This window comes from Monodon monoceros, unplaced genomic scaffold (assembly GCF_005190385.1).
Source record: "Monodon monoceros isolate NGI ecotype Baffin Bay Population unplaced genomic scaffold, NGI_Narwhal_1 Super_Scaffold_2, whole genome shotgun sequence".
NCBI lineage: Eukaryota > Metazoa > Chordata > Mammalia > Artiodactyla > Monodontidae > Monodon > Monodon monoceros.
The window spans coordinates 85,794,809-85,814,216 of NW_021703776.1; the positions used below are offsets into that span (position 1 = coordinate 85,794,809).

The 19,408-nt window shown below is 39.7% G+C and overlaps 1 protein-coding gene across 4 annotated transcripts in view; it reads left to right on the forward strand.

Annotated features, from left to right (window-relative positions):
* The window catches only part of EXOC4 (exocyst complex component 4), an 827,540-nt gene that overhangs the window by 256,639 nt on the left and 551,493 nt on the right, over positions 1-19,408 (forward strand). For all 4 annotated transcript variants that reach the window (XR_003795333.1, XM_029234271.1, XM_029234272.1 and 1 more), the window contains exon 9: positions 889-977. Coding sequence is in view for 3 of the 4 variants with exons in the window: in XM_029234271.1 (XP_029090104.1) it covers positions 889-977 (89 nt within the window). In the remaining variant the exon portion in view is untranslated. The remainder of the gene's footprint in view (positions 1-888; positions 978-19,408) is intronic.

The following is a 19,408-nucleotide window of genomic DNA, read 5'->3' on the forward strand; positions in this document are numbered from 1 at the left end:
TATTTTGTAGTCATTGTTTTAGCTTTTAAAGCCATGTTCTGTATCACGAACCCATCCCCCATGTTTCTAGCCTCTGAAGCGGTCCCTGGGGAGGTGTGAACAACAGTTTGTAGCTTGGTATTTTTGAAAGTATTTTATGTGGTAAAATACAACAACAACCAAAAAAACCAGGTAAAATTATGACTGTATCAAACCGTAAATCCTTTGATGTGGTAAGAAATTACATTTCAAACCTGAGATTTTCTGTCAGGATAACAGGCTGACAGGAGAAATCCTTCTAAGAATTACAGGTGGCCGGTAAGAATCCTGGCAGCCGTTTAGAAAGTATATTGTTTCTGAGGACTTTTAAGGAGAGACCATAGATGCCTTGTTTCTCTGGTGTAGTTATTTAACATCATTTCTCACAGCCCATTGGGCTAGTCCTCTCACTGGGGGAGTTAGAAAGGCCAGGGGTCAGCTCTGAGGAGCCCGTATTTCTGTGGTGGCAGCTGGCAGACACTGATGTCTTTTGAACTGCCTAGGAGCAAAATCAGAATGCCGTTAGAGGATATCGGCTGTTGCTGTGTGTGTAGGGATCCTGGCAAGGGATCTGGAGGCAAAAGAAAGTTGCAAGATCGAGTGTATCAGTTGAAATAGAGAAGGAGCAGAAGATCCAAATACTGTCATGGAGGAGCGTTTAGGCAGGAATATCATTCACAAATCAAGGTCTATGGCAGCCTGCCCTGGCCTGGAACAGCCAGAAGGTCTTGGTCGTGGAACACTAGGGGGCGTCACACGGGCTGGAGTAGAATACTGTCAGCAGTTCAACAGTTCAACGGAATGTACAGAGCTGGACACCGCCTGTTTGGTTACTACCTAATTGTTTGTTTACGCTGCATTTCGTTGCAGGTTCGAATCATCCTCCCATGCCATCAGTATGAGTGCCTATTTGCGAGAACAGAGAAGGGAGCTGTACAGTCGGAGTGGAGAGCTTCAAGGTGGGTAATCGACCTTCTCCAGAAAAATTAGTTTTCTGGAGGAAGATCTGAAGTGTTTATAGCATGTGAATTTGAGGTCTGCATTCACAGGATTCTTTCAAGATAGCAAAGGTTGAAAGACCTGGAAATCTGTTTCTTCTTTCATTTCCCAGCATCAGCTGCCAAGCAGCTAAAACTATTACTGTGGCCACAGTATTTATAGACCTGTTAGTTCAAGTGGGAACTCAGTGTAAAAAGAAATGAGGGCAGTTCCTTTTTGCTTAAAGATGGCAGACATGATTCCAGTCACAGTCTAGGGGAAGGCCAGTCTTCTGTGGCTGCCACTGTTATTTTAATTATTGTTTTCAGTACCTTCTGGAATATGGCAGGGGTACTTGAGATTTGGAAAAGTACAGATGCAGCCTCTGTCGTTATTTAAAGGGAAGAAGGATGCCTTTAAACAGTACGTTCTGATCAACGTCACTTTGATACACAGGATATTTGATGTCCATGTGTGGTTACTAAAATGTTGGAATCTGAAGAAGAAAATAATTAAGAAAATAAATTATAAGTAAATTTATTTAAATTAAAAAATCACACTAATAACATTTTTTCCTGTGACCAAAAGGATGCTGATCATGGTAAATGTGATCAGTTAAGAAAGATTTGTGAAGATCTGCTAAGTGCAAGACATCCAAGCACTGGAAGGGATGGAAGTTGTTGAGTACATGGAAATAAAAGATAAAAACCTTAAGATCCAGTTATGAAAGTAAAGAATGAATATCAATAACAATATAAGGCAGTCAGTGGTAACAACTAAGTGGATGGTTTGGATAAAATTGCTAGAGGAGTTGAGAGGGGAGAGATTCTTTAAATTATTTTAGAACTATGGGCTTTCTCCATGAGGGATGGAGAAGAACACTTTCACTGTCTTTGATGCATTGCAGGCACTTGGAATATTTTGTAGTGACTAGCCTACACAATTAAATATTTAGTTTTTAAGACTCATGATAATTGTACAACAGAATATCAGGAAGCAACTAGCCAGCCTTTCTAGAGTTAAAAGACTATTGCCTAGTCATTCCTACCTTCACCTTCATTATTAATCTATCAGTAAATACCTGTAAATTCTTCCAAAGACTCTGCTATGCTGTCTCATAGTTATATCACAGTAATAATTCCACAACTCAGACATAAAGTTACCAGAATTAAAAGCCTAGAAATACATTTGAGGATATAAGGAAAAGGAAATTAGATTACAAGCATTTTATTTAATAGTAAAGTATTGCTGTATGTTCTAGAAAACATGAAGCGTGTGTCTTGGAGTCTTGAAGTGGAGAAGTACAGAGAGTAGTTAGGTTTGGAACAAATGAAGGAGTGAGCCACTGTATGGTCCGTCAGATAAGGAGGGAAGGAGGAGGGTGACCTGGGCTTCTGCAGGTAACTACCTCCCAGCAGTATAGGGTGGACTGCAAGGCTTGGAAGGAAATGATAGTTTTGGAACACACATTCTTGTAGGACTGATCATACTTGAACTGACACTTAGGGGGCGTAGAAAATTACCTAGGTTTGGAGAGCTCTTCCATATCTCCACCTTCCATCACAGTGTCCTACTTATTTTTTTTATTTATTTATTTTTGGTTTCCCAAAACCCCACAGGTTTTTTTTTGTTTTGTTTTTCACACACACACACACACACACACACACACACACACACACACTGTATTTTATTTTTACAAGCGATAAATAGACTGCACAGTGTCCTACTTATAAATTCAGAATTGACCTAAGAAGTTTAAGTTTACCTCCAAAATTTCTCTCCACCTGGCTTCTAGTATATGAAATTCCTTTAGTGAGGACACACAGAGCCTTTCTTCTTCTTTTTTAGCTTGAATCCTGATCACTTCCTTTTTTATTAATTAAAAAATTTAATTTTTTAGAGCAGTTTTAGGTTCACAGAGGAACTGAGTGGAAAGTACAGAGAACAGCCCCGTCCCTACATACGTATACACAGCCTCCCCGACTTGCAGCAGACAGCCTGCACCGCAGTAAAGCTTTTCACTTGACACTTAGAGATGAAAAGGTAGACCACGTAACTAATGGGACAGCAGTGCAACTTGTCATTCACTCGTATTCAAGCATCGTTACTGAACGAGAATAAATGACAGATACCAGATTCTTCTTTTTTAGTAGACAGTGAGCACGGTGAGTGAGCACTTCGCGCTTTGCTCTAGCTGTGCCCCATCCCCAACCCCACCCGTGGTCCATGACCTCTTGAGAGACAGACAGTACAGCCAATCAGTGAACAGTAGAGGGTTCTGGGCCCGTACTGCCTACGTTTAAAATCTAGCTCCCCGTTTCCTAGCTTCAGAAGCTCTGTGCCTCCTTATCTCTAAATGGGCGTATCTCTAAACAGTGCCTACCCCATGAGGTTGTTGTGAACGTTAGGTGAGTAAGCTATGAAAAGTGCTGAGAAAAGTACCTGACATGTAGTAAATGTTATGCCTTCCTCCTTCTCTCCAAATGTTGTTATCTCTAGTTTTGTCACTTCAGAGTTTTCGTATACATTCAGTTTGTCTCCTCGTTGGGCTAAACCCTGCTCAGCTTTCCAACTTCAGTTTGTCACTGTGATGAGCCCTCCCTGCTGGTGTCTCCTCTCGCTAACATACCCCCTCTAAAACAAAAAGCACAAAGCACACACTGTCTGTCTCTCTTTCCTTCTCTCTCTCTCTGGGCTGGTGGCCCCTGCTGTGTGCTCACATCTTTACTGTTCCCTTTCTCATATCCTTCTCCACACCGCATTGTGGATTTGCACAGAGCTGTAAGCTCCATGAGGGACATACCGTCTTATTCCCTGCGCTTAGTACAGTGCCTGGTATAGTAAATGTTCAGTAAATACTGATTGACTCACTGACAGAAGGAATGAGGACGGCAGAGGTCTAAAGTAGGACGGACAGCTTATTAGTGAGAGGTTAGGAAAGGGACCCCAAAGGAGATGGGGCCACTGACAGCCATTATCAGCTTCATAGGTTTGCATTAGCTTTTAAGTTTAAGCCGAAGTAGAGCCTATATGTAGATACATTTTTGTTCTTTGCAGTTATACATGGCTTTATTAAATAGAAATGTTGCCCTTGAGCTGTCTGGCCTGGGACAACATTGCTGTATATAATTGGAAAACATTGAAAAATCCAACTAAGTTACAGAGGACTTTCATTCTGTGAGAATGGTTAATCGAAGAATCATCATAATCTGGGAACTTTACCATCCTTCAAAAAGCTAGTTGAAATATGGAACTTTCAAGCAACAGTCTATTGTACTTACCAGTGTTGAGCAAAATAGGAGCATTTATCTCTGGTTAGAGGGGAGAAAGTAGCTAGCAAACATATCATGTTCAGAATAATCATTAAAAATAATTGAGCTGAGCCGACACATCATGTGCTTGGTGAGAGGCTGTATCAGCTGACCAGTTTTTGTGCAATTTTGATGGAGTTTCATTCAGGAACCAAAGTTTCTCTGATGAATGCTTTTAATATTGCAGCAGGAAAAAAGGAGCTGGGGGGGAATCACATCTTTTTGCCATAAAAAACGGTCATTCTTTTTCAGTTATTCTATTAATCTGACTGGTCTGAGGACCACAGTGAGATCTGCATTTCACCTTATCCTGAAAAGGCATAGTTAAATAGTTCAGTCACATCATAAGAGACTGGCAGGAGATTTTTGTCTCTTCTCTTAGAGCCATGAAGCTGCAGGCTTCGCTTCCCAGTGGTTTGGTTCGTGAGGTCACCTCTTCCTTCTGTGGTAGGAGAGCAGTAAAGATAGACCATCAAAGTAACATTAAAAGGCTCACATCTGACAAAAGTTAAGCTCCTGTCAACATTTCTAATTCATCATGCAATTAAAAAATGTTCTACCTAACAACACACAAGGGGGAAAAAAGAATGAAAAAATGAGATTTCTTTGGTATCATCAACCCATCTCAGTTGGCTCTAACTGTCAGGGTACAGGTGGTTCATTACATTGTGTGCTGTGGGCAGCTGGGCTGAGGACGTTGGGGTGCTGTTCCCAAGAGTGCAGCGCAATAGCTGGAAGTCAGACTTGTTCATGTGTCTGCGTTAATCATGAGCCCCTGCGTTAATCTGAGCCCCTCCACTGCTTCATTGTACTGCTCACACAGTCATGTGGTAGCTTAGAAAGGTACTCATTTTAAAGAACATTTAGCTTCAATATAGTGTCTGAGTTTTTTTTTTAATTTTATTTATTTTTTTATACAGCAGGTTCTTATTAGTTATCTGTTTTATACGTATTAGTGTATATATGTCAATCCCAATCTCCCAGTTCATCCCACCCCCGCTTTCCCCCCTTGGTGTCCATACATTTGTTCTCTACATCTGTGTCTCAGTTTCTACCCTGCAAACTGGTTCATCTGTACCATTTTTCTAGCTTCCACATATATGCATTAATATACGATATTTGTTTTTCTCTTTCTGACTCACTTCACTCTGTATGACAGTCTCTAGATCCATCCATGTCTCTACAAATGACCCAATTTGTTCCTTTTTATGGCTGGGTAATATTCCATGGTATATATGTGCCAACATCTTCTTTATCCATTTGTCTGTCGGTGGGCATTTAGGTTGCTTCCATGTCCTGGCTATTGTAAACAGTGCTTCAATGAACGTTGGGGTGCATGTGTCTTTTTGAATTGTGGTTCTTTCTGGGTATATGCCCAGCAGTGGGATTGCTGGGTTATATGGTAATTCTGTTTTTAGTTTGCTAAGGAACCTCCATACTCTTCTCCATAGTGGCTGTATCAATTTACATTCCCACCAACAGTGCAAGAGGGTTCCCTTTTCTCCACACCCTCTCCAGCATTTGTTGTTTGTAGATTTTCTGTTGATGCCCATTCTAACTGGTGTGAGATGAGACCTCATTGTAGTTTTGATTTTCATTTCTCTAATAATTAGTGATGTTGAGTAGCTTTTAATGTGCTTCTTGGCCTTCTGTATGTCTTCTATGGAGAAATGTCTATTTAGGTCTTCTGCCCATTTTTGGATTGGGTTGTTTGTTTTTTTAATATTGAGCTGCATGAGCTGCTTATATATTTTGGAGATTAATCCTTTGTCTGTTGATTCATTTGCAAATATTTTCTCCCATTCTGAGGGTTGTCTTTTCGTCTTGTTTGTGCTTTCCTTTGCTTTGCAAAAGCTTTGAAGTTTCATTAGGTCCCATTTGTTTATTTTTGTTTTTATTTCCATTACTCTAGTAGAGGAAGTGGATCAACAAAGATCTTGCTGTGATTTATGTCAAAGAGTGTTCTTCCTATGTTTTCCTCGAAGAGTTTTATTTTGAGTTTATTTTTGTGTATAGTGTTAGAGAGTGTTCTAATTTCATTCTTTTACATGTAGCTGTCCAGTTTTCCCAGCACCACTTATTGAAGAGACTGTCTTTTCTCCATCGTATATCCTTGCCTCCTTTGTCATAGATTAGTTGACCATAGGTGCGTGGGTTTATCTCTGGGCTTTCTATCCTGTTCCATTGATCTATATTTCTGTTTTTGGGTCAGTACCATATTATCTTGATTACTGTAGCTTTGTAGTATAGCCTGAAGTCAGGGAGTCTGATTCCTCCAGCTCCGTTTCTTTCCCTCAAGACTGCTGTGGCTATTCGGGGTCTTTTGTGTCTCCGTACAAATTTTAAGATTTTTGTTCTAGTTCTGTAAAAAATGCCACTGATACTTTGATAGGGATTGCATTGAATCTGTAGATTGCTTTGGGTAGTATAGTCATTTTCACAATATTGATTCTTCCAATCCAAGAACATGGTATATCTCTCCATCTGTTGGTATCACCTTTAATTTCTTTCATCAGTGTCTTAGTTTTCTGCATACAGGGCTTTTGTCTCCCTAGGTAGGTTTATTCTTAGGTATTTTATTCTTTTTGGTGCAGTGGTAAATGGGAATGTTTCCTTAATTTCTCTTTCAGATTTTTCATCATTAGTGTATGGGAATGCAAGAGATTTCTGTGCATTAATTTTGTATCCTGCAACTTTACCAAATTCATTGATTAGCTCTACTAGTTTTCTGGTGGCATCTTTAGGATTCTCTATGTGTAGTATCATGTCATCTGCAAACAGTGACAGTTTTACTTTTTCTTTTCCTATTTGTATTCCTTTTCTTTTTCTTCTCTGATTGCTGTGGCTAGGACTTCCAAAACTATGTTGAATAATAGTGACAAGAGTGGACATCCTTGTCTTGTTCCTGATCTTAGTGGAAATGCTTTCGGTTTTTCACCACTGAGAATGATGTTTGCTGTGGATTTGTGATATACGGTGTTCATTATGTTGAGGTAGGTTCCCTCTGTGCTGACTTTCTGGAGAGTTTTTATCGTTAATGGGTGTTGAATTTTGTCAAAAGCTTTTTCTGCATCTATTGAGATGATGATATGGATTTTCTTCTTCAATTTGTTAATATGTTGTATCACATTGATTGATTCACGTATATTGAAGAATCCTTTCATCCCTGGGATAAATCCCACTTGATCATGGTGTATGATCCTGTTAATGTGCTGTTGGATTCTGTTTGCTAGTGTTTTGTTGAGGATTTTTGCATCTATATTCATCAGTGACATTGGTCTGTAATTTTCTTTTTTTGTAGTATCTTTTTCTGGTTTTGGTAACAAGGTGATGGTGCCCTCATGGAATCAGTTTGGGAGTGTTCCTTCCTTTGAAATTTTTTGGGAGAGTTTGAGAAGGATGGGTGTTAGCTCTTCTCTAAATGTTTGATAGAATTCACCTGTGAAGCCATCTAGTCCTGGACTTTTGTTTGTTGGAAGATTTTTAATCACAGTGTCAATTTCATAACTTGTGATTGGTGTGTTCATATTTTCTATTTCTTCTTGGTTCAGTCATGGATGGTTCTACCTTTCTAAGAATTTGTCCATTTCTTCCAGGTTGTCCATTTTATTGGCATAGAGTTGCTTGTAGTAGTCTCTTAGGATGCTTTGTATTTCTGTGTTGTCTGTTGTAACTTCTCTTTTTTCATTTCTAATTTTATTGATTTGAGTCCTCTCACCTTTGTCTTGATGAGTCTGGCTAATGGTTTATCAATTTTATTTATCTTCTCAAAGAACCAGCTTTTAGTTTTATTGATCTTTGCTATTATTTACTTTGTTTCTATTTCATTTATTTCTGCTCTGATCTTCATGATTTCTTTCCTTCTAACTTTGGGTTTTGTTTCTTCTTCTTTCTCTAGTTCATTTAGGTGTAAGTTTAAGTTGTGTATTTGCAAATTTTCTTGGTTCTTGAAGTAGGATTGTATTGTTATAAATTCCCCTCTTAGAATTGCTTTTGCTGCATCCCATAGGTTTTGGATCGTCATGTTTTCATTGTCATTTGTCTCTAGATGTTTTTTGATTTCCTCTTTGATTTCTTCAGTTATCTCTTGGTTATTTAATGTATTGTTTAGCCTCCAAGTTTTTGTGTTTTTTACATTGTTTTCCCTGTAATTGATTTCTAATCTCATAGTATTGTGGTCAGAAAAGATGCTTGATATTATTTCAGTTTTCTTAAATTTAGTGAGGCTTGATGTGACCCAAGATGTGATCTTCCTGCTGTTTTTGGATGGAATGTCCTATCAATATCAGTTAAATCTGTCTGGTGTATTGTGTCATTTAAAGCTTCTGTTTCCTTATTAATTTTCTGTTTGGATGATCTGTCCATTGGTGTAAGTGAGGTGTTAAAGTCCCCCACTATTACTGTGTTACTGTCGATTTCCTCTTTTAAGCTGTTAGCAGTTTCCTTATGTATTGAGGTGCTCCTATGTTGGGTGCATATATATTTATAATTGTTATATCTTCTTTTGGATTTATCCCTTTATCATTACGTAGTGTCCTTCCTTGTCTCTTGTAACATTCTTTATTTTAAAGTCTATTTTATGTGATATGAGTATTGCTACTCCAGCTTTCTTTTGATTTCCATTTGCGTGGAATATCTTTTTCCATCCCCTCACTTTCAGTCTGTATGTGTCCCTATGTCTGAAGTGGAATTGTTGTAGACAGCATACATATGGGTCTTGTTTTTGTATCCATTCAGTGAGCCCGTGTCTTTTGGTTGGAGCATTTAATCCATTCATGTTTAAGGTAATGATCGTTATGTATGTTCCTATTACCATATTGTTAATTGTTTTGGGTTTGTCTTTGTAGGTTCTTTTCTTCTCTTTTGTTTCCCACTTAGAGAAGTTACTTTAGTAGTTGTTGTAGAGCTGGTTTGGTGGTGCTGAATTCTGTTAGCTTTTGCTTGTCTGTAAAGCTTTTGATTTCTCCATCAAATCTGAATGAGATCCTTGCTGGGTAGAGTAATCTTGGTTGTAGGTTCTTCCCTTTCATCACTTTAAGTATATCATGCCACTCCCTTCTGGCTTGTAGAGTTTCTGCTGAGAAATCAGCTGTTAACCTTATGGGAGTTCCCCTGTATGCTATTTGTCATTTTACCTTGTTGGTTTTAATAATTTTTCTTTGTCTTTAATTTTTATCAAATTGGTTACTATGTGTCTTGGCGTGTTTCTCCTTGGGTTTATCCTCCCGGGGACTCTCTGCACCTCCTGGACTTGGGTGGCTATTTCCTTTCCCATGTTAGGGAAGTTTTCGACTATAATCTCTTCAAATGTTTTCTTGGGTCCTTTCTCTCTCTCTTCTCCTTCTGGGACCCTTATAATGTGAATGTTGGTGCGTTTAATGTTGTCCCAGAGGTCTCTTAGGCTGTCTTCATTTCTTTTTATTCTTTTTTCTTTATTCTGTTCCACGGCAATGAATTCCTTCTGTCTTCCAGGTCACTTATCCGTTCTTCTGCCTCAGTTATTCTGCTATTGATTCCTTCTAGTGTAGTTTTCATTTCAGTTATTATATGTTCATCTCTGTGTGTTTGTTCTTTAATTCTTCTAGGTCTTTGTTCAACATTTCTTGCATCTTCTCGATCTTTGCCTCCATTCTTTTTCCGAGGTCATATTCCGAGGATCATATTCACTATCAATATTCGGAATTCTTTTTCTGGAAGGTTGCCTATCTCCACTTCATTTAGTTGTTTTTCTGGGGTTTTATCTTGCTCCTTCATTTGGTACATAGTCCTCTGCCTTTTCATTTTATGTATCTTTCTGCGAATGTGGTTTTCATTCCACAGGCTGCAGGATTGTAGTTCTTCTTGCTTCTCCTGTCTGCCCTCTGGTGGATGAGGTTATCTAAGAGGCTTGTGTAAGTGTCCTGGTGGGAGGGACTGGTGGTGGGTAGAGCTAACTGTTGTTCTTTTGGGCAGAGCTCAGTAAAACTTTAATCTGCTTGTCTGCTGATGGATGTAGTTTGGTTCCCTCCATGTTGGTTGTTTGTCCTGAAGCAGCCCAACACTTGAGCCCACCCGGGCTCTTTGGTGGGGCTAGTGGCGGACTCTGGGAGGGCTCACGGCAAGGAGTACTTCCCATAACTTCTGCTGCCAGTGACCTTGTCCTCATGGTGAGACAGAGCCACCCCCTGCCTCTGCAGGAGACCCTCCAACACTGGCAAGTAGGTCTGGTTCAGTTGCCTATGGAGTCACTGCTCCTTCCCCTAGGTCCTGATGTGCACAGTACGTTGTGTGTGCCCTCCAAGAGTGGAGTCTCTGTTTCCCCCAGTCCTGTCAAAGTCCTGCAGTCATATCCCACTAGCCTCAGAACCTGATTCTCTAGAAATTCCTCCTCCCATTGCCGGACCCCCAGGTTGGGAAGCCTGACGTGGGGCTCAGAACCTTCACTCCAGTGGGTGGACTTCTGTGGTACGTGTTCCCCTGTTTGTGAGTCCCCCACCCAGCAGTTATGGGATTTGATTTTATTGTGATTGTGCCCCTCCTAGAGTCTCATTGTGGCTTCTCCTTTGTCTTTGGGTGTGGGGTATCTTTTTTGGTCATTAGTTCCAGTGTCTTCCTGTCAATGATTGTTCAGCAGTTAGTTGTGATTCTGGTGCTGTCGCAAGAGGTAGTGGCAGTCTAGTGTCTGAGTTTTAACGTGTGGGTCTTTAGGAGAATAAGGTAACTGATGAACACATTGTCTCATGAGGGTTGAAAAAAAAAGTCAAAATAGTTACTGCTGCCCATGACCAAAACAGGGTCTCTGGTTAATCCCCTTTGCCTCGGTTTTCTCATTTGAAAAATAGAGCTGTTTCCAGTTCTGACTCTTTTAGGAGGGGATATTGTGACTGTAAAATTAGATATCAAAACTCTGGAAAAATTAGAATAGCTGTAATTGATTGAAATTAAAATGGTGCTTTAAAAAAAGTTTATCATTGTGGAATGAGGAGAGCTGCATCCCTCTCTTTATCTCTCATTTTCTCTTCCCATTCACTCTTACTGTTTCTCTGGGTCGGCTCACCTCAAGGTCACCGGTGACCTCCATCTTGGCAGATTCAGTGTTTGCTTTTCTGTGTTCATCTCACTTGCTCGTTCAGCAACTGTTTTCCTTTTCTCTTTCTCATGTTCTTTCTGAGTCTTCTCAAGGGCTCCTTGGAGTGTCTCATGGTTTGGTCCTGAAAGCTTTCCTGTGTTCCCTCTGCACACTCTCCCCTGATGATCTCAGCCAAAACCAAGCTTTGCTTGGGGCCAGGTGCAGATGACTTGCAGATCTAGGTCTCCTGCCCACATCTCATTATTGTTTCCCGATCTCTTCCAGCATCCTATCTCCCCTCCCCACATCTTATCATTCGTAACCTCAGCATGTTTTTGATTTTCCTCATAATACTTAAAAAAATATGTACATCTTGTCAACTTGTTAATATTCTACACAGAATGCAAGCCTTGCTAATGCGTTCCAGTGCCTAGGACGATACTTGGCTTGAATTAGGCATTTCGAAAATATATGATGAAGGAGGCCTCTTTCCTCCATATCTCCTTATTTGCATGTACAAGCCTACTTATTTGAGAAACGCTAGTGGGAGCTTTAATAAACAGACTAGGAGTTCTGTACTTTGTCTTTGCTCGGTTTTTAAATTTTATTTATTTATTTTTTTTGTGGTACGCAGGCCTCTCACTGTTGTGGCCTCTCCCATTGTGGAGCACAGGCTCCGGACACGCAGGCTCAGCGGCCATGGCTCACGGGCCCAGCCGCTCCGCGGCATGTGGGATCTTCCCAGACCAGGGCACGAACCCGTGTCCCCTGCATCGGCAGGCAGACTCCCAACCACTGCACCACCAGGGAAGCCCTTTGCTCATTTTTAAAGGTGATCAAACTCACTAATAGGTAGAGTACATTAATTGTCACCAATCCAAGTAGAAATGTATACTCAGTTTTGATTACAGTTTCTTCTCTGTCTTGGGGCTACTTAGTACTTCTTTTTGTACTCAATCATATTACCTTTAAGAGTGTCATTTTTATTACCATTAGTTAAATGAGTGGCATTTCCATGGCCCTGACATTGAAATAGTCTGTAAAGCTCCAACCACTTGAAATAGTCTGTAAAGCTACAACCACTTGAGAATTGACTTCTCTAAGAGGATTTGCTTTACAGAGTAAATATGGAAGTACTGACATCAGGGAAAACTGGGCTCTTATACTGACCTGACCTGAATTTTCTGAGTTTTTCTTTCTAATGGGTTGTTGGTAACTGGGGTTGTGAATACTTAATAGTATCGTATGTAATTAATCTGCTTGGAGGTGCCTTGCCTTAAGGTAAGGCAATATTTGAAATAGATTAAGCATGAGTTGATTATCCTTTTTACAGAAGGATTTATTATAGGAGGATTTAGTATAGGAGTCTCCTAAGTAGCAAGCTGTTCTATAATGGAGCATTTAAAGCAAGATTTCACTTATGCACACATTTTCAGGGACGTTTTGGCTGAAGTGAGGTACAGCAGTTTTACACACATACCACCCTTTTGTTCCACAGCATTATATATAAGAAGCACTTGTAAAGCTTTATATTTGTGAAATTTGATTAGAAAATTCTTTGTAGTCTTTAAAATCTTGCTTAATGCCTTTGTTAATAACTGAGTAACAATATGCAAGCGACATGGGGAAAAAAGTACTTTTTTTTTTTTTTTGGTTAAAATTGCACATAATTATTTCAAAATAACCTTAATCTCTTACAGTTATCTCTTCTGTTTTAGGTTGTAAAATAGTGTATGAAAATTGATTCCCCCTCCTTTTGTATGTTTATATTCTTGCTTTTTAAAAGACAGATCATAACTTATATGTAAGATATGTCTTAATACGAAATTATAATAAAATTTTTATAAGTGCTAATTTCTTTATCTTTTCCTAAGAAGTAGTAAGTAATAAATATACTTTCCTCAGGTCATGAGCAGACAAATGCGTTATTTCAAATCATGTAGGAAATAAAAGTGTTCCTATGCCACAATTGTTATTGAGCGTACCAGCCCTTAGTCTTAATCTATGCCAGATAGATGTTTATTTTATTTTAAAATGTTCTTTTGTGGATTTAGTTTATATGAAATGGATTTATTTTCTGAATAAGTCTAGTTCATAAAACATCCTTTCTACCCAGTGGACAAACCACTGGTAGCTGAACCATGTGGAAGGTCATGAGAAAATGGATCATTAGAGTGCAAAGGGGCCATCACAAAGCCTTATTTAGTAAAGTCTAAGAGCCTCACTCTTGAGGAATGACCCTTGGTCATTGTGCAGAACTAGTTGATGATATATCATCTTACTTTTAAAAAACTTTTGTTCTATCCATTTATTCATTCATCCATACAGAGATAGGGGAGAAGAGGCCATGCTGCTAAATGAGATACATATTTGAGTTTTAAAAGTGGTACGTATGCATGTCTATCTATATTATACTTCAGTTAAAAGGTTTTCTTTAAACCAAAGTATGAAAAAACACCAGGAACTTCTAACATGATGTAACAGAGAATTTTGAATGTTAGCTTCTCTTATATTTTTCATCATTTGGTTCACATTAATTTTTTAACAATGTGAAGATGATAGCTTTGCTATTATTCCTTATTTTCTTAGACTTTCTCTAGGACCATAAGAAGTTATATTTTGGCAACCCTAGTAGTTTATATGATGCAACTAATTCTGACTTGAGCTCTTTTAGAAGGTAGAGAAGACCACAAACATTTGTAGTATGTAGTGAGGAAAGTAATTATTAGAAGCTAGTGAGAATGCTACATAACAAATTTATCATTGTCCCAGTAAGACACAATTCACAAGGTAATTTTATATTTTCAAAATGAAGGTTGAGTCCTTCAGGAAGGCTAATAGTTAGAGATTACCTTATCTAAAGTGATCTATTACCAAAATTCAGAAGAAATTGATGTAAACAAGCACATAGTATGATGTCTAGAAAATGAAGAAATAGATTTTAATGGTAGAATGTGCTTTAGAACTCATAATCTAGTGCTTTTAAACTCATTTTTCAGTCATAGAACCTGTCTTCTGTTTAAGTCTTATTTCATAGCTCAAATGGTTTGACTAAGTGGGGTTGAGGGCTCAGAGCCCCACCTGCTTAGATGCCCACCCCCCTTCCATTTGCTCCTTTCCCCTTCCTCTGTGTGGCACCAAGGCACCATTATAAAACTACAGACTCCCAGAAGCAGACTCCTACGCAACGGAAAACTTGATATCGGGAGAGAGATGACATTACAGATTTGTGGGGATAGGACAGACTAATCCATAATGGGTGTTAAGACAATTGATTATCTGTAAGGAAAAAAAGACATTAGATTTGAACCTCATATCATTTAGGAAAATAAATTTTTGATGGGTTAGAACTCAGATGTGATAGGCAAAACCTCTGGACAAGTATGCTCATAGCAGCATTGTTTGAATAACAGAAAACTGGAAACAACTCAAAGGCCATAGACAGGAAAAAGGAATTATAAATCAGTATAGCCATAATTCCACATGGCGGAATACTTTATATAACAGCGAAAGTGAATGAACTCTGCTATACATTAGCTTGGTTGAGTCTCCGAAGCAATCACATAGGAATATATATAGTCTAGTTCCATCTACATGAAGATCAGAAGCAGTCAGAACTGAATAGTGTCTTCCTGAGGCGTATTTCCTCATATGATGAAAATGTGAGAAAGGTAAGATGGGGGCATAAATACAAAACTCAAGAAAGGGATCTGCTCCGGAGAGGATGGAGGAGGATATGATCAAAGAGAGAAGCACATGGGGCTTGAAGGGGATAATGGTGGTGTTGTGTTTCTTCAGCTAAGTGATGGAAATGATATTGCTTGTTGTATTATTTTTAAAACCATACGAATGTCATAGATACTCATATATATAATACATTTCATAAAAAGTAGAAATATAATCATTTTTAAAAGGACCTCTAAGTGTCCAGAGACAAAACCATATATGTAGTGTAATGCCCCTGTTTAGAAGTCTAAACCAAATTTGGAGTTTCTTGTGACCGCTGGATCGGTTCTGGGGCCTGCAGCGTTCCACTGACACTCCGTGTCCCTGCCGAAGCTGTGCAGGATTACTGAACTAGTCCTGTACCTTAAGGAGTTCATGAGAAGATAACCTCAGGGTCAGGAGGGCTCCCTCCCCACTGACCCACACCCTCCTCTCCCTCATCCTCCATCTGGGTGTCAGCACCTAGCATTAAGCAAGGTCAACAGCTATTCTACTTTTCTTTCCTGTATTTTCTAGGAATTCTGGTTGTTTATTGAATCGGTACAGATTTATCACATGTGTTCGTACTGGGCACTTCACTTGGCCTTTAGGATACAGTGATGAACAGAACCAAGTTTTGATTTTTGCCTTTGAAAGTCAAAAGAATAGAAAGGGACCATGAATGTGTCACATGAGCCTGGCACTTGTCTCCCAGCATTTGTTCTATATTAACAGAGCCCCTGATTTTTAGCCGGACACATGGCCGCTCCAAAATATAAACATATTTAAGCTTTCCTTGCAGCCAGCCATGGACACATAATTCTAACCAGTAGAATGTGAGTGAAAGTGATATGCATAACTTCAGGTCTTACATTTAAAGGGAAGGCTCTCCTTCTCTCCCAGCCCAGTACCTGTGTGCTGTGTGAAGATGTTCATACACACAGTGTGAATGAAGCATGGTGGGGAGTCATCTTAGACCGCGCAGGTGAGGCCGAACTGTAGGGATGGTAGAGCAATGGGATACAGGGAGCTTGGGTTTCTGGGACCGTGGAGTGTCACACTGTGATGACCAGAGCCACCATCCCATCCCAGACTTCTCTGTGAGAGAGGAAGAAACTGTCTTTTTCAAGTCACTTGTAGTTTGATTCTCTTATTACTTGCAGCCCTACTTATGCTCTAATTAATTCAGCATACAAGTAAGTGATCACAGCCCTGTGATATGTGCTATGATGAAGTTGTATATGTATGTAACTGAGATGTGTGTACAAGTTCTGGGAAAGGCAGGGAGGCTTTCATAAGTATTTAAGGTTTGAGCTGCTTATAAGGGATGAAAGGAAGCTTTCCAGATAAAGAAAGGAGGGATGGGCATTTCAGGCAGTGGGCATGGAGGGATAAGTGCATGCAAGTGAGAGAGTATAGGCTTTTCTTGTTTCATAACATGAATTGGATGTAACTTTTTCTGTTAATTAAGGAAATCAGTTCATGTATACTGACCTCTACTGATTATAATTTGTTACTTTTGGGAACCAGAGATGACAGAAAGGACACCAAAGCTGTTGTGAATGGCTTTGGTCATTGTGCATCGTAACAGTTGAGAGATGAAGAATTGATAGGAACCAGTGGTGTATTGACAATGATAGGAATATAAAAGATGATTATACTAGAGCAAAAGCTACATATAATCATACACTGGATTTTCTGAGTGGTGTTCGAGCAGTATAGCCTTGCCACTTTATTATTAAAAATCCTATAGGAAAAATAACTTTTAAATGCAGCTATGGTAGCAGTATCAAAATCAGGCCATGCATGGTAGCTACAACGTGAGATATTGGCAGCGTCTGGACCAGCCCACCCTAATTCCAAAGTCCCTTGTTCAGCTTAGGCTGCAAATGGCAGCTTGCTTCTGTATGGAGATGGCAGAGTTCTGTGTGCTCACACTGGATTTCCAGCTTGTAATTGTGGTGTGGATGAAAATATGCATCAAGTTACTTTTGGCTCCACCACAGTTTTAAACTTGAAAATCCCGTATTACAGTAATTTATGATAGTCTGTATGAATGCTGCATGAATACTGTAATAGTCATAATATAGGATGTTCATTCCTAGAATTGTGATGACATCTACTGAACTGCAGCCAGTTCATTTGCATATTCATGCCCACTGAGCTCAAATAAGTCCCTGTTTGTTTGCACATTAATGCCTGATTTCAGCACCAGTTAACTCGTTTACATATCCCTGTTTAGTTGGTTAGTGAGGTTCATATGTGGAATATTGGTGCAGCTGTTCGTGCTTTGAGTAGCTAGGGGAGCTTTGTGGTTTAGTGGGAGGAGTACCTATTACTCATCTTGCTTTTACTAGGCAAGTCACTTTACCTTTCTGAGCCCCAGGTTACTCAGCTGGTGTAGTGAAAGTAGCGATACTTACCCTGCCTCTTTCTTAAGGTTCTTGTAATTGATGTATTGGAGTTGACAACATACAGTCAACATTTCTAGGCCAACCATATTCTAGGCACTGCTCCTGGAACATTTACATATGGGAGAGTTCTAGGTCCCATGGAAGGCAAGACATGCAAACAGAGGCAGTTTTAATAAATGTTAGAAGTACCTTGGGGAGCATGGAGGAGAAAACACAACATTCCCGAGGGAGTCATAGAAGCTGTTACAAAGGAGGAATCATTATATTGAAATTGGAAAGATGAGTTAACCATACTGACCAGGGGAAGGGCACTCACTGCAAGTAGGGAGAGGATGTAAAACACACAGCTGTGTGAAAGCTTCAGGGAACTAACTGTAGGTATTGCCTTGTGGGAATATTGGACCCAGTCAAGGGAGATGGGTGGGCAGATCTCAGAGGACCTGGTATAACAGCAAGAAGGCATGGTTTCTGTCCTGTGAATGTTAAGGAATCCTCTAAGGATTTAAAGCAGGAGAGTCACATAATCAAATCTGTATTTTAGTAATAGTATTCTGGTGCCTTGCGGAGGAGAATCAATGCAGTGAGGTTGGAGACAAGAAGGCAAATTGTATTGTTGTTTCAGGTGAAAGCTTATAGAAGAGTATGCCAGCTTCTTTTTTTTTGCGCGGTACGCGGGCCTCTCACTGTTGTGGCCTCTCCCGTTGCGGAGCACAGGCTCCGGACGCGCAGGCTCAGCGGCCATGGCTCATGGGCCCAGCCGCTCCGGTGCATGTGGGATCCTCCCCGACCGGGGCACGAACTTGTGTCCCCTGCATCGGCAGGCGGACTCTCAACCACTGCACCACCAGGGAAGCCCATATGCCAGCTTTTTAGGAGGGTAATAGCAGTGAAGATGGAGAGGTGGGAATAGATCCAAAAGCTAATTTCGAGGTAGAGTCAGTTGGACACGATGACTCATTCTGTGTGGAGATTGAGCAAGAGATAGGCTTGGTTCCCAGTTTTCCAATCTGGTGACTTGGGTAGATCATGATGTTATTTGTTTTAAGATAGGAAATACAAGAAGAGAAGTAGTTTTTATGGAGTGTTAGCGCTGAAGATAGCTTTTTAAAGTATATATTTTCATGTTTCTCTTCTAGTTTTGTTTAGATCTATATAATCTAACATTAGCTAAACTAACTAATTGAATTAATCTATTATCAACTCCCTCATGATTAAGGCATTCCGCAATGTTCGATTACGCATTACCATTCCCCTTCCTAAGTGCAGAGTATTGGAGTTAGTTTTTTCCCCTCCCTCCTCCTCTTTCTATTTTTAAATTGCAAATACTGCTTTCTCCTTTCTAGGATTTGACTGATCTGTTAACTTTAGTGCCCTAATAAGTCTCTGAAGAATATGAATTCTTTAATTTTTATTTCTAGGTATCTCCTGTATTTTTATTATTATTAAAATCAAGCTACCATCCGTCTTTCGTAATAACTTGCTTTTTGATTTTGTACAAGTCACTTTACCAGTTTTCTCAATTGTAAAGAGAAGCTCAGTGTTCTCTCTGACTCTCATTCTGCCCAAAGCTCTAGATTCTTGAGTCTCAGCCAATCAGTCACTCTCTGTTCTGGGTCTGAGGACTACTTAGTACTTCAGAGTGTGATCTCTGCAGCCAGGTTTCCTATCTGGGTGACTGGGCAAATTAACCCCTTTGTGTGTCAGTTTCATTTTCTATAAACTGTGAACATAATATACCTATCTCTTAGGGCCATAGTGAGGATGAAATGAGTTAATATGTGTAAAGTGTTTAGAACATACTAAGTACTGAATAAATGTTAATTTATTTGTGACTGCCCCCCCATCCCCCCCCCCCCCCAGCACTTAGCATCATTCTTCACACATAGGAGACACTCAGTAAATTCTTTTAAAATTAATGAATAAGCATGGTAATG